Here is a 14,832-nt window from a genome sequence, read left to right as displayed (position 1 = left end):
TGCTTTATATGAGTTCAGGTTGTGTTATTCATCCATTTTCCTTCATTTTTCCTGTCATCAGTCAGGGACTTCTTTTCTTTATATGGGCCAGTGTAATTTCTGAATTAGGATGGGAGTTTTGTCTGAGGCCTCACTGAAACAGAGATCCAGACATCTTTCTTGATAGGAACAAGGAATAAAATGTTCAGGTTGTACTGGTGGTTTTGCTTGAGCTTCATAGTGATTTTAAAACATATCCCCACATACTCACCCTTTGCCTTGCCACCATTTTGCATTGTACTTTGTATGCTGCTCTGATCTGGATTGGCTCAATGTAGGAAAAATGGCTAAAAAATTTGGTAGTTATAAAATTTTTATCTGAGAATTAAAAATGTCTTATAATATTAGACATTGTAAGGATACACAGCTAGAGATTTTCTTGAAACATTGCAATATCTGAGGAGGAAAACAAGAGAAATTTCCTGGAAAGTCAGTAGCATGTTCAAGTATGGTTTTTATTTCAATGTAATTTTAAGGAAAAACTGAGAGGAGGAGAATTTTTGAGTAATATATTGCTAGACAGAAGCTTGAATGCTTTCTGCTATTCCATAATAAAGAGCTGGATTCAGTTATTATTCTGTCCCTTGTGCAATGGTTTACTTTCAAAGTCCAATTCAGTTCTTAATAAAAGCATAATTTAAGCTCTAATATCTTAAGACTTAAGGAGTTAACATCTTACTGTGTCCAGTCCTGTTTAATAATGCCATTGTTCTTTGTCCTGAGTTTGAATTTTCTCTAAATTGAGTAAGATGTCATACCATGTAACCATTCAATATCTAGTTACTAGAGATGAAGCTTTTCTATTCTGGGTCTCATTAATAAAAACAGCATTGTCTTACATAACTCTGTTTCCTGTTGTAATAATTCCGCTTTTTGTTCCCCTGTCAAATGTCTCGTCCTGTTCTTGGTTAACTGGTCTCATCAAAAAAGGTAACTTACTCCCTGAATGTTGACTCAGTCAAAACATTGATGCTGTATGTAGAGAGAAAGCAGTAAGGAAGGCAGCTGGTTACCAAAAGTCTGAGGATGCTAACATGAAAGTTCATTAGGTTGTGTCTCTTTTTTCCTGTCTCTGAATGCCATGTATTTATATAAATTTGGGTTAGTAATATAAATGAAGTCCTGAAAAATAGCTAATAATCTGAAAGCTGTCCTTGAGAATATTTTTCTAGTCATATTTATGAGCAATTTTGTATAATTTCTGTGGTTTAACTGCTTGGGATCAAATGCATTCACTTCGGCTTAAAGGATATTTGGCCATGCAGCATTGACCTTACTCGTGGTCACAGCTTGTCACAATGTTCTAAAACAATGTTTGTGTTGAATGTGGTTTCATTATGCTTTGGTCTCATTTTTAATCAAATATTTTTACACTAGGTGTGAAATCCAGAGAGAGAATCAAAATAAACCCAAATGCTGGTTTGTTTTTTTGTTCTGGGACATGAATGAGATGTCAGCTCACATGGGATTGCTGGTGAGATGTAGAAGGATGCCTTATCTGTGTATCCTGTTTTTCTTTCCCTGGGTTATCAGGCAGTGTGTTCATGTACACTGCTTTAACTGGTAGAGAAAGTACAGGTGATGTTGGTTCTTTGCCCTGTCCTCTCAGCTCTAAAGCTTTTGCCTTAAGCCCCTGCACTTCAACAGCAGAAAGAGCTTTTGAAACTACAGTGGTTGTATCTACTTTTTCAGCTCTCTGAAGATAAAATGGCAAGTGGTATTATATGAAAATAGCTTCTTACCTCTAGCTTGTGTAGTAAGCTCAGCCTGGGGAAGACTGACAGGTTAAGTGATTAGCTATTAAGAATGCTTAGTAAATCTTCAACTATTCTTAACTGCTTTAATTTATTTATTTGAGGCTGACTTAATGAGCACTATGACATCATCCTTACGGATTTTTGTATTTTGCATGTGCTTGGCAGTGTCTCTGGCAGCTGTGTGCTGTATTGGGTTATTGCACAGTGGTTAGTTTCTGCTCCCTTCTCCTATGGTCTGTGTGGATGCCTAGCCTAGTGCATATCCTTAAGATGACAAGAACCAATAAGAACAGCAAATAAATTGACCCTTCTAGAGAAGAAACCAGCATTCATGCCAGAAGCCTGATTTTGAGGCATTTGCCTTCTGCTTCACCATTAGTTACTCCCCTGTCATTTGTGTCTAAGGCCTGCCTGCAGCCTCTTTTTTGAATTGCTCCTAGTTTCCTACATCTTTCTGTACTTTGGCTAGTATTCCTGCTAGTTTCACTCACCCCTGCCATGTCCTTTAATGTCTTTACTTCCACCTAAATTGTGCTATCAGATGGTATCAATCCTTTATACACCCAAGGGATGGATTTCTATGTTACCGAATAACATTATCTGCAAGTTGTATGTCATTTATTGGATTCTTTCACAGGAGTAGACAGCATTCTAAGGAGTGATAAAATTACTGTCTTTTATCTGTTGTGTGTGTAGTTTTTACATTCTTTGGGTAGAGTTTGCAGGATTGACAACCAGAAGATGGATATCTCTCTTCTATAACAAGAAAAAGCTGGAGTACTCTCAGATTACTTGGTATTACATGTTTCTTTTTCCAAACTCTGGTCTGTGCTTGTAATGCCAAATACACTTGCAAACTCTCTTAATGTAAGTTGGAGCATGTTCTTTCTTCAGGTTTCACAGAGTTTTCCTAGTACTTCTTCTTATCAGTAACTAACCGTTATATGAATCTTCATTATTAAATATTCAAATCTAACATTATATTTTTTCTTTTAAACTGAAGAAAACACCAAACAAATGCAACATAATTTAATTCTGTTACTCTGTTTAGCTAATTTAATCGTTTCCTTTAAGCCATATGTAACTATCAGACCTACTATGTGCTTGGACTTTCTCTTATCCTCTGTAAATCCCATTAAATCTCTTTAACCCCTTTAACTCATTCTGGGATTTGCTTTCTTTTGGAAGCATTTACTTAGTAATACTTTTGATAAATCATATTCTTTCTCCAGTCCCCTTTCATTCCCTTCCCAATACTATTTTATCTGATGGGCTCATAGCTGTTGGGTTTGTCTTTTTTTGAATTTCAGATTTTATTTTAAAGGAAACAAAATTTCACCATGAGTAAAGCGCATAGGATTTAAAGAAAAGTCAAAAGGAGAGATGTGTTAAGTGTCAGAAAATAAAGTTTTCATAAGAGAAATCATAAATATTTAAGTTGCAATGAAGTCTAATCAGCTGCTGGTTTAGTGAGCCATTGATATCCTCTTGCTTCAGATTTTCACAATTCAGCAGCTGTCCCGACTTCAGACACAGAATAAACTGAGCATACTCTGCTTTACCCTTGCTCATTAATGAGACAAAAAGCACCAGGATAGAAAACTGACCATTCCAGGTTCAGTTCCTGAGTGAATGATCTGAGGTGTTCTGCCCTTGTGGCCCACTCCCAGAGAGGTTTCTGTAAGTCGTGACTATTTGCAGTGATATAGTGAGAGAATTTTGTACTGCATTTTGCATTGTGCTTGTCTTGTTTTTCTTTCTTAGAAAACTGATAATGGCATTCCCTTGTGGTCATGGGATATATGAAGCCATCTAGTCCAACTGCTATACTGTGACTTGGCCAAGATGCTATCTATCTTAGAGAGATTAATTGTGAAGGTCATCTGGATGTTGTGAAGGTCATCTGAATATCTGCGTTGTCAGTCATACTCTTCCCGTCAAAAGAATCCACTTGTGGTAAATAGCATTCAAAGCTGCCTGTGTTCCAGAAGTGACCACTACCTTAGCTGAAGATCTCTGTTGTAGCTTCTTCCTAGGACCACTTTTTTGGAAATATCTTCTATGCCTCTTTCCTCACAATTTGCCAGCTTGCATCAATATACAGACATCTAATTTCAGTATCTCAGTTTTACTCATTAATGGGCAGAAATCTGATGTGCGGTGATATCTGAAGTTTTGTTACCTTAATTTTGTTTTTTTTAACCATGTCTCTTTAGAGCTGTTAGTTAGTGCAATGCAAATACCCTGATAGTATTAAAGTAGCTTTCTTTGCTTCCTCATCTGTCTTCAGCTGGATTTTTAAGATTTGTGCACAAGCCTGTGCTTTGGGTTAATCATACATTGTTCTGTTTTATCCAAGAAAATGTGCACTTTTTAATTTTTAAGAGTTTTTTCTTTGGACTGTATATCTAAGGGGTTTTTTAGCCCTTTAATTTTTTTATTATTTTTTTAATAAAAAGCAAGCCTTCACAGGATATCTTCAATACACCATTAGATTGCAAGGTTCTACCAGCCTGGTTAGCTGCCTAGGGACCTACCTTTAGTTTGGGACTCTTGGCTATGAATTGTCGTGCTGATAGCCTGCAGAAATTCTGAGCTGTGTAAGAGAGGAGAAAGGGAAAATAGAAAACCACAAAAGGAAAAAGGTAAACCACCAGCCCTGGAGCATAATCTGCTTCTTGGCTAAACAGCCTTGGTCTTTGTGGTGAAGATGTTACAGCAGACATTCTTGGAAAAATATAAATTTGTTAGATGAGTGTTGTGTTTTGCAGAGACTGGTAGAAACCTATTTCACTTCAAGGAATTTGAATTTGTCTGTGGTACCTTATGATTGTCAGGCTGTGCAGTACAAATACCACTAGCAATTGTTATTGACATACATTATGATTATAGACCACATCATGAAGACTTGGTGTTTTTACAAGTAGCAAGGAAGAGAAAGTGTCCATTCTCCTAAACAGGGGTGTGAATGCTCTGGGCCATAACAGTAATAATAATCAAATTGCTGCTATGAAGTGGTAAATAAGAAAAATCTTTGTATGAAAATCAGTAAGTTTCAGCTGTAGTGAGTTTTCAATATGACTTGTTAAGGTAAAAGAGAAACAGCTGAAGTTTGAAGTCAGAGCTGAACATCATTAGGCGCTATGCCTTTGGTTGGCCCTTAGGATAAAACGCCTGACTTACAGTCTTGTTCTCAGTGAGATTGCTTTCTGTGATTAATTTGAATAATTTTCACTGTTTCCTTCTGATAATTTAGAAATGTTTCTTAGTATTAGTTAGCAATTGCCCACATAGATGTGGGAGCAATAGTGGCAAATCTGAAATAACCTGATCGGGCTTACTGTGCAGTAAGTCAGAAACTGTGATGAGTAAGCTGCTTATGTGTTCTCTTGCCAGTGTGGTCCTTCATTCTGTTTTCTGAATGAATGAGACTGCCTTGGAAAGGGAATAAATATAGGAAGTACCCAAAGTCTTGTTCTAATTTACAGGAAGAGATGCTGTTGAGTTTTACTTGACTGCTCAGTTGATCAGACACCCGAGTCACTGGTGAATTTAGAATTGCAAACAAAACTCCTTCTATTAGAGTTTATGCAAAAACATTTGTTGGACTCCCAGTTCTAGTTCTGTTGTTTTTAGACCCTTGTCAGACCTGCTGTACTCCTTAGAGTCATTGTAGATGACAATTTCCACAGCAGAACAGTTCTGGATATTGTATCCTGCCGCAGTCTTCTCTGACATGCTAACAAAAATAGAAGCTTCTCTCAGTAATTCTACATCTCCTTTCCTATCTTCATTGTAAGAAAATAGAATAATGTCCTCTTTTGATGGGAATTTGGGATGACTTTTGGTGGCTTGGAGATTACAGCAGGGCCTATTAAGCTGTGGACTTCGATGAATTAACACTGAACTGTTTTAGCACTGTGGTGATATTTATCTGTAATACATGTCAAGGATTTTGTGTATTGGGTGTATGGAGTAACTGTGTAGCTTTTCAGCTGAAATTATGGACAACTGTTAATCCAAAAAGTGTTCAAGTCCAAAGTATCCATTTGCAGCAGTACACTTCAACATTTAAGAAGCTGGGGCACTGTTAGTAGTAATATTTGCAAATGAAAACTGCATCACTTGCTGTTCCAATCTCCTTTGGGTCAATGTTTGATACTTTGCACTTTGTTTACTGTGCTAATGTCCAGACAGAAAACTGATGCTTTTATATAGGTGAACTTGGGCTCCCACAAGCAAACTGAGGATTTCAAACTTCAGTTCAGAATCTCCCAATATGTAGTGGCCACATGTGGAGAGACGTATCAAGGAAGGGGAAGTGATGGGGAGCTTCCTAAAATTCTTGTGAGTATGTTCATTCTGTTCCCAAATGTAGGCATAGATACAGGAGGCTGTCATTATTGTACCATGGGCAGAGTTTCCGCCACTGAAGGGATGATGCATTAGAGTGATTCTGTTTGTTGTAAGAAGCAAAGCTTAAAATAGAATGGTATGTAAGAATGTATCCTTCCTAAACATAAAGGTTTCTTTGTGTCATAATGAAGTATTGGGCTTTAAAAATTTTATTATTAGTGTCCCTCATATATTTTGTTCTTTTCATTGAAGTGGCCAAGCTTAGGGCACCTAGTTTTGTAAAAACCTTTTTTCCCTCCTGCTTTCCCTTGTTTGTTGCTATTTTCCATTTTGTCTTATTTTCTGGTCAGTTTTAATTTTCATTCTGATGCCTTATTTTTTTAATTTTCTTTTTTTTTAACATACAATTTTTTCATTTCTTTCTTTACTAACTCTGGAATGCTAAACCTAAGAGATGAGTGTTAAGAGCTGAGTGATCACCCTTGGCATACTTAATTGTAGACAAGTTGTTTGAACTTGTAACACTTGGAAAATGGAAGTGAATATATTTGTTTTCTTATTCCCATGGAAACGAGATATTTATAATGAACTTCTAAAAACAAGTTACAAATACACACAAAGAAGCTGATTCTTTGTAGCAGTTGCTTAATAGAAAGGAATTAGTTTATTTAGGGGGTTATGGGTTGGGGTTTTTTTGCTAAATTAATGAGGTCTGAAGGGCTGGTACAAGGAAGGGATTTCCTGAATGTGAATAGGGCATTAAAAATTGTGAAAATAAACTGGGGGTATGACAGCCTTGTGTGTTATGCTGTGTTGATAGTATTATAATTTTTCATACAGTTTGAGTTGGAGGGAACCTTTTGCATGTCATCTAGGTAAACGCCACCACCTTGCCCTTCCCCCAGTGAGCAGGGACATACTGCATGAGATCAGGATGCTCATAGCCCCATCCAGCCTGACCAGGGATGGGCCATCTGCCATTCCTCTGGGCAACCTCTTGGAGTGTTACCACCCTCCTAAAAATGTTTTCATTGTATCTGGTCTGAAGCTATCCTATTTTACTTTACAATCATTACCTTGTCCTATCACAGGAGCTCTGCTAAAAAGCCTGTCCCCATCCTTCCCTGTAAGCCCCTTAAAATCTGCAGTAAGCTCTCCTGGAGCCACGTCTCCACCTGACTGAGCCCCAACTCTCCCAACTTTTCTTCACGGCAGAGGTGTTCAGTCTCTCTGATCAGCTCTGTGGCCCTACTCTGGGCTCACTCCAACAGCTCCATGACTTTCCTGTGCTGAGGACCAGAGCTGGATGCAGTGTTCCAGGTGGGCTCTCACCAGAGCAGAGTAGAGGGGCAGAGTGCCCTCCCTCTCCCTGCTCCCACACTGCTTTTGGTACAGCGAGGATACAGTTGTTGGTTTTCTGGACTGGGAGTGCATGTTGCTGGCTCATGTCCAATTTTCCATCCACTAGTACTCACAAGTAATTATCCCTAGGGTGTTTTTGTGGACCTGGATTGGAGAGGGTGTAAATCAAGGTTTGTTGAAAGACTTTTTCTCTGTCATTTCTACCTACTCTTGTCAGTGGTCTCCTCTACATTCAATTAATGACTGTACAGACAGAGGAGAGAGGAGCATGCTGTTCTCATTAGTAATCATGATGACAGAACTGCTCAGAGCTCTTGGAGACCTGTCTCTAGAGACAGGAGGGATATAGGATGCTGCTTGGTAATGTAGGTGCTGGTACATGGCATACATGTACCATACCTCACATACCAAAAGTGCAAGGATGTGTTGTGTTCCTGGAGTTTTCCACAAGACTTGACATGTCGCTGCAGTAGAGTTTTGGAGTTAATTATGGTGTTTTACAAGTGGATTTGATAATATTGTAATAGATGGTGAAGCGAGAGGGGATATTTTTGGAGTGTAGAAAAAGAAAACAAATTTCAAAATTAAAGCTGTTTTATTTCGGAAACTTGGGTTATAGTTGCAAAAATTCCTTCACTTCCTGTCCTGATGTTTTTAACATCACTCCAATTAATGTTGTTTGCTGGTAAAGAATATCAGGTACAATGCACATTTGTTTCGCTTTCAGAGTCCAGCTGCAGTACTACATTAGTCATATATGTGTCCAATTTGTGGTTATACCTTAAGCTGAAGGGGAAAAATCCACTCATTTCCTTGCCTCGTAAATGACAGGCAAAAGACCGAATGTGAGAGATTGGTATATCTTTGTCTTAGATCAGATATTCTTTGTTCCTCTTGGTAGTCATATTTATATATTTTTCCTTCTAATTCACACAAAAAAAAAAGTTATACTCTTCTATTTAATTCGTGTGCAACAAAAAATTCTCCATGTGTTAATAAACTCTTAAGATCAGCTCATTTGTTTAGAGCATGGTGCTGATAGTGACAAGGTCACGGGTTTGATCACTTTAGAGTTGAACTCGATGATCCATATGGGTTCCTTCCAGCTCAGAATATTTAGTGAAAAATAAGCAAGTCAACATGAATTTCTGCTGGTTTTGCTGAAAGTTTTCATTCTCTTTCCCATTGTGCTACAGAAAACTGCATTTGGCAAAGCCTGTATGCTGGGCTTGGCTGTGAGTCTGTAGAGAATTTAGGGCCTTGGGGTGTTGTTATGCTGAAGCCTTGCAGTGATTGCCAGTGCTTTCCTTTTCTAAATGAGAGGCAAAATAAAATGAAGTCTTGACCTCTTGCACTACTTAAAAGTTCTTGGACAAGTTTCATCAGAAGAGAGATGTTAATCCTATTAATGAGAATCCTGGAGAAATTCCAGGTAGTTAATTGCAGTTTATTCCACCTGTCTTTCTGATTAATGAAATGCTGGATTGTATTCTTTATTTCTACTGTCATGATGTTCTTTTACCTCCCAATTCTGTGAGATTCTCCAGCACATGCTTTTCCTAAAGTAGACAAGTAGTTGCAAACAGCAGTGTTTAGTGAAAAAACCCAAAAAGTTTATTTTGTGGGGGTTGCTGACGTTTGCTACATATGTTGGGCTGCATTGAAAATAATGAATGCTAATAATGAACAATTATGTAAAGGGTTCCCTTAGTGTTGAATTTTGTTGTGAATAACCAATTTCTCTTTCTTTTAAAAGCCTAGGATAAAATGTCACTTTGTTTAGTTAATTAAAGTAGAAGTCATTTCTAACTGTTGGTTGGTAAACCAGAAATCTCATTTCCCCTTTTCATTAGTGGAGGCATCCCCGAGCTGAGAGGAATTTGACCTCTGAAAGTATCTAAGAGAAGATCAAAGATAAATCCATGGCATGTAGCTGAATTGCTCTTCACAATGGTATTTTTGACACTTGAATTAAAATTAGATTTCCATGTACTGCTTTTCTAGCCCAAGATTTCTGTTGCCGGTGCACACTTTGTCTACCCTAGCATCTATTGTTTATTCCTATATAAACAGCTGTCTCTGTTGAAAGGACTGGTCTGGGTTATGTGGTGGTGCTTGGTTATTTTTTCCCCTGATTTGCTTGAGATGTTCTCTAAATTGGCATAAAAAGAAATGCTCAAGCACTAAACAGAACTTGTGTAGTAGCATGTTTCCCAGCAACATGAACTCTCAAATATTACTTTGAGAGTTTTGTAATGTTGTAAACATTTTCTGCTTTTGAAGTTGGTACTATTTAAGATGATATCAGCATAAGCATCCAAACATCTTTTTGAAAATGGTTCTACATGTTCTGCTAAATTTTAGTTCAAAATATATGGCTAAATTTTAGGGTATAAATTCTTATTTAGAAGATCAGAGAATCTGCAGTTTACTAATACAGGAAGAGATGTGGTTTGTGTCTGCTATAATTCATAAGAACTAAAAATAGTTGGTTTTTGTTTAATGGTGAGTAAACTCACTAATGCTGTTGCTTCATACCTGAATTTTAAAATGAGGAGCACTAAAACTAGGTTAATATTAGGGGATTGTGTGGAACAGTGCATACTCTGCAATGTTATCTCCTGCCTAAACTGAATATTTTAAAATGCTAGAAAACAGACATGCATTAACCTTCTTGTGGTAAACACATCACTGTAGTGAATGCTTTGTAGGAGTTCTATCGACTGAAACCTTTGATGTGATGGACCAGAAAAGATCTGCAGGAATGACAGTATAAACTGGTGTTTATAAAGTGTGAATTTCCTGTTCATCAGAATTTGCACCACACACTTGTACAGCAAAATCCTCTCAATTAAAAATAAATATAAGTAATTTACTAATGTGAAAATATGGTCTTCCTATTACTGAAAGCTACAGTAAGTATTCAACTCCAGATTTCTGGAAAGTTTAAGTTTACCAGGCTACTATATTGCATTTTCTGTTACCTTTAGAAGTTTTTTGAAGATGATGGTCTATGAAGAAAGCAGGCATTGAATTTAAATGTGTCATTTAAAAACTTGTCAGTCTTCAATTGGGGAAGAATTTCTAATTTTTGAATGCTTTTCAATAGTTTGCTTTATGCAATAGCAGAATAATTCTTAATTTATTTGTGAGTACGTTAATAGTGACTTATAAATAATATCATATCCAGTTATTCAAAGAGGAATAAAAAACCAGTAAATAAAAATACTCACCTAAGATGCTTCAGTTCGTGTCTTATATGTGCAGGCTTTACAAGTGACGAACCAAATGAGAGGTTATTTAATTTGATGAGCTGCAGGCATTTTGACAGTAAAAAGCCAGTCCCTTTATTTCCTCTTTATTATTGAACATTCATCAAAGGAAGTCTGTAAAGTGCTATCCTACTGAAGTACATATAAAGCTAAAGTGATACTCCTGGGATGTGTTTTATTTGACACCATAAATGGGCTGCATGGGCATTCCTGTTCTATTGCAGTTTTCTATTGTTCACTGTGGTAAACTGAAACTGTTCTGCTATTCTTGAAATGCTTTTTATGCTCTCTTGTAATTTCTTTCAATTGCTGTGTGTTTCAACAGGGGAAAGTCTGTAAGAACTATTACTTTTGAGCAGTTTAAGGAAGCTCTTCAAGAACTCTCCAAGAAGCGGTTTAAAGGCAAAAGTGATGAGGAAGCACTTCAAGAGATGTATAAACTAATTGAAGGAAAAGGCCCAGGTTTAACTGGAGTAACGGTATGTTGCTGATCTAATGGACAGATTGTTTCTACCTGTCCTTTCTTCTACTGCAGTGTTGTTATGTTCCCTCTACATTCCACAAACCCAGTTTCTCTGTGAGCCTGAAGGCAGCAATTGCTAAGCAGAATGGGGGCAAAGACTTTGCAACAACTGAGTATTGTGCTGTGGTGTGTTCTTGTGTGGCACTGCCATTGCTCCTTCTAGGAATTGTACTGCCACCTGGTAGCACCTCAGGAATATCCCAAGCTGTTTTGTATGCTTAGGGCATTGAAATGTTCATGAAGAGTGGTGCATACAAATCAAAAAGAGCAGAATGACATTAGAGCCTCAATAAAAAGTTGTAAGATTTTTTTGATGTACCAAAAAGCAAAGGCATCTTAAAATACATTTAATTACACCATATGAATCCAAGAACACCAGAAATCTGGGAATAATTATCATGTGGTCCAGTCTTTGTTCCTTGTTTGTTCCAAGTCTGTCAGAGCTATAATGTTCTTTCTTTCTAATTTTATAATGCTGGTATTAAGCTTTGTGAAAACGAACTTATAAAGCATACTGTACATTAGCTTGGTTGCCCTTTTAGATGCCCAGGCTCTACAAGCTTTATCCAATATTTTATGGGATACTGGAGTGTTTGCCATCAGCTTAAATAGTTCTGTCTGTTTAGTTCATCTGCTTAAAATTTGTGATCCTCCTGAATTTTGTCTGTAAAGCTGTGAATGAAAATATAAAATTTTCAGAAACTGGTTCTCTACAAATGATCAGTGTAAATATCAAGTGGAAAGATCTCTTTTGAGTTGTAAAAAAATTCAGCTTTTTACAATATTTTTAGTACTCTTCTACTCTTGTTTAAAACAAGTAGTAATTTTGATACAGACTTAAAATATTGAACCTTCCTTTTTGTTCTTCACTTACCTTAATAAATTTGAATAACTTTATCTGTTCAGGGATTCTGACTTCAAATTGTGTACATTCTTCTAGGCCTCACTCCTGATTCCATTTTTGGTATTTCAGCAGGCAAATGTTGAAATGATCAGTGTCTGCTAGTAAGGGAACAGTCTTTTTCTGTGTGGGGGACATGGATGAGAGAGCTTTGCAGATGCAAATAGTATCATTTAAGTTCTGCAGAGGTATGTGAGTGTGCCAGCAGCAGAGGGAGAAGAGTGGAGGGGGAATATGAGCCAGTGATGCAAGGCTTGACTGTTCAATGTGTGCAGTTCTAGGGAGAGTTGAAGAAGTGAAGGAAGGGGGATCAGAATATCTTCTTCTGCTACCTGGAAAAGTAAAGGCCAGGAGACAGAGATTAAAGGGAGGGAGATTGCTGACTGGGAGCTTGTATGTGTGTATGTAAAACCAAATTTCATGTTTGTTTTCTCATGCTAATTTAGTTCCTGGATAGTAAAGAAGACCCACAAACTTGGCAATTAAAGACATTAAAATAAATTAATGAATACACGGCCACTCTCCTCCTGTAACTCAGGAGTGCAGATATGAAATGTCTACACAAGATTTTAATATTTTGTTTACTTTGGAAAGTCAATATTGTGGAAATTTCAAGTTGTGCTGCTTTTTGTTTGGTTAGATAAAGTTACACTAAGCTTTTCTTAAAAGTTTTAGGGTAAGTCAGTCATGCCATGTAGTGTGTGCCCTGCTCTGTAAAACTCTGCTGTAGGTCATGTTAATTTGGTTCAGGATTCAGACAGAAAACTTTGTGACTACTGACACATTACTCTAAATGTATTAGGGAAAGAGTTGAAAGCATGATGAAGTGAAACTTGTGGATAAGAATACTTCAGCAGCATGTGAGGAATTTTGTGTCTTAGCTTCTTATGTTCTGTACTGGGTATTTTGGGGAGATAGGCAGCAGGGGCAGTATGTCTGGACTAAATGGCAGCCTGGGGAAAGCACTCCTTCAGCAGGACAGATGGAAAGTTTACCTTCACATCAGACAATGAGAATTTTAGTGCATGTTGTGATAGAAGATTTTTTTATCTTTTTCTGTTTATTTTTTATTCTCCTTCAGAATGTTGTAGAATTACAAAAATCCCAGCTTGTGTCTGATGTGGTTGAGAAGGCTCAGCAGCCAGACATCTAGACATTGAAACCAAGTGAATTTTGATCTGCTTTCTAATCTTGGAACAGGACATGTATGATTTGCTTTGTCACACACAGGAAGAAAAGCACAGGAAAGTGACATGGGTTAGTGAAACCAGTGGCTTTATTAGCTCACTTGGTAGTGATCTGTCAATAGACTATACAGTGCAGGTTGTGTAACAGCTTGTAAACATGTGAATGAAGTTTAGGGCCTTTTAATTGTCTTCATTCCTACACAAGGTTACAAAGAGCAAAACTTAGGTTCTTTCTTTTCCTGTACCAAGAGCTGTGTGCCATAACAATGCTGAATGTATTTCTGCACCTCCTGGGCAGCAGATCCTTGCATTGGTCATTGCTTGCTGTTAAAATAAAACCAGCTGAACTTCAGCATATATTCATCAGACATAGAAATGCAGAACAATTTCAAGTGCAAGGAATCTCAGATGATTTCCTTCAAACCTTCTGCTCACAAGAGGGCTAACTTGATTCAGGTAGTTCAGGGCTCAATCCAGTCAGATTGACAGTGAGAAGAGTATGGGTGGCAGTGATAGAAGTGCAAAGAGACCTAGGAATTCCACTTAAGACTGCATGGATCTGCTTGAAGATTATACAGTGGTAGTCTGAAAAAGCTGCAGGGCATACTGTCCAGCACATGGACATCCATTAAGATGCAGAAGGAGTCTGCAGAGCTGCTATTAGCACACCAGAGTCCTTGGCTCTGTTAGGGGGAAGTCCTGTCTCCTGTTGCATGCTTCAGAGAGCTCCTGTTTCTTGCTGGAGGTCAGAGCAGTGGTGGTCACTCCTGTGGGAGATGTGCTGTGGTCGAGGTCCTGAGATTCCAGATGGTGGCAGAAGATGAAGAGGAGACTGACATGGTATTTGTGGAAAACCCAAGCTACACAAGGTGAGGAAGGAGTGACAGCTGGAGACCATGTGGACAGAGACTATTGAAATAGAGAAGACTGAAAGCTTGTGGTTTGTGGCAACAAAAAGTCAGAGATCTGCTCTACCTGCAGTTCTTCAGTTGCAGAATACATGTGGCATCCTGAGCACTGGTGAGGATCAACAAGACCCATCAGAGTCACTGAGCCTGAATTTAATGTTCATACAAAAGGGGGAAAATGGGTGGTAGTGTTGACCAGCACTCTCTCATACTGTGGAGAGTATCCTTGGTTGGATGAGAGCTGGCCACAGATTTATAGTTATATCAGACCTTAGCATGAGCTGTATGTTAGTGAAAATCTGGAAAGGAGTTGAGTGAATAGTCACAGAAGACTCTGCCATCCTGATTATCTCACATGTTATTACACTTCCTTATTCTGTAATAGGTGACACTACACTCTAGCAACAGTGCTGTACTATGAGTCAGGAATAACGGGTACCAGTCACAGAAAATTACTGAAGATTCTTCCTGTGGATGATAAAGGCATGTATTTTCTGATCTCATCAGATGTCTCAGGAGTTTTATTG

The 14,832-nt window shown here is 37.9% G+C and overlaps 1 protein-coding gene across 1 annotated transcript in view; it reads left to right on the top strand.

Moving 5' to 3' along the window:
- Positions 1–14,832, top strand: part of TPPP (tubulin polymerization promoting protein) — a 61,732-nt gene that overhangs the window by 31,120 nt on the left and 15,780 nt on the right. The window contains exon 3 of the mRNA XM_079301306.1: positions 11,112–11,265. Within this exon, the coding sequence (XP_079157432.1) occupies positions 11,112–11,265 (154 nt within the window). The remainder of the gene's footprint in view (positions 1–11,111; positions 11,266–14,832) is intronic.

This window comes from Erithacus rubecula, assembly GCF_903797595.1.
Source record: "Erithacus rubecula genome assembly, chromosome: 3".
Taxonomy (NCBI): Eukaryota; Metazoa; Chordata; class Aves; order Passeriformes; family Muscicapidae; genus Erithacus; species Erithacus rubecula.
The sequence above is the reverse complement of the archived record's forward strand: the minus strand, read 5'-3'. Positions and strand labels throughout refer to the sequence as shown.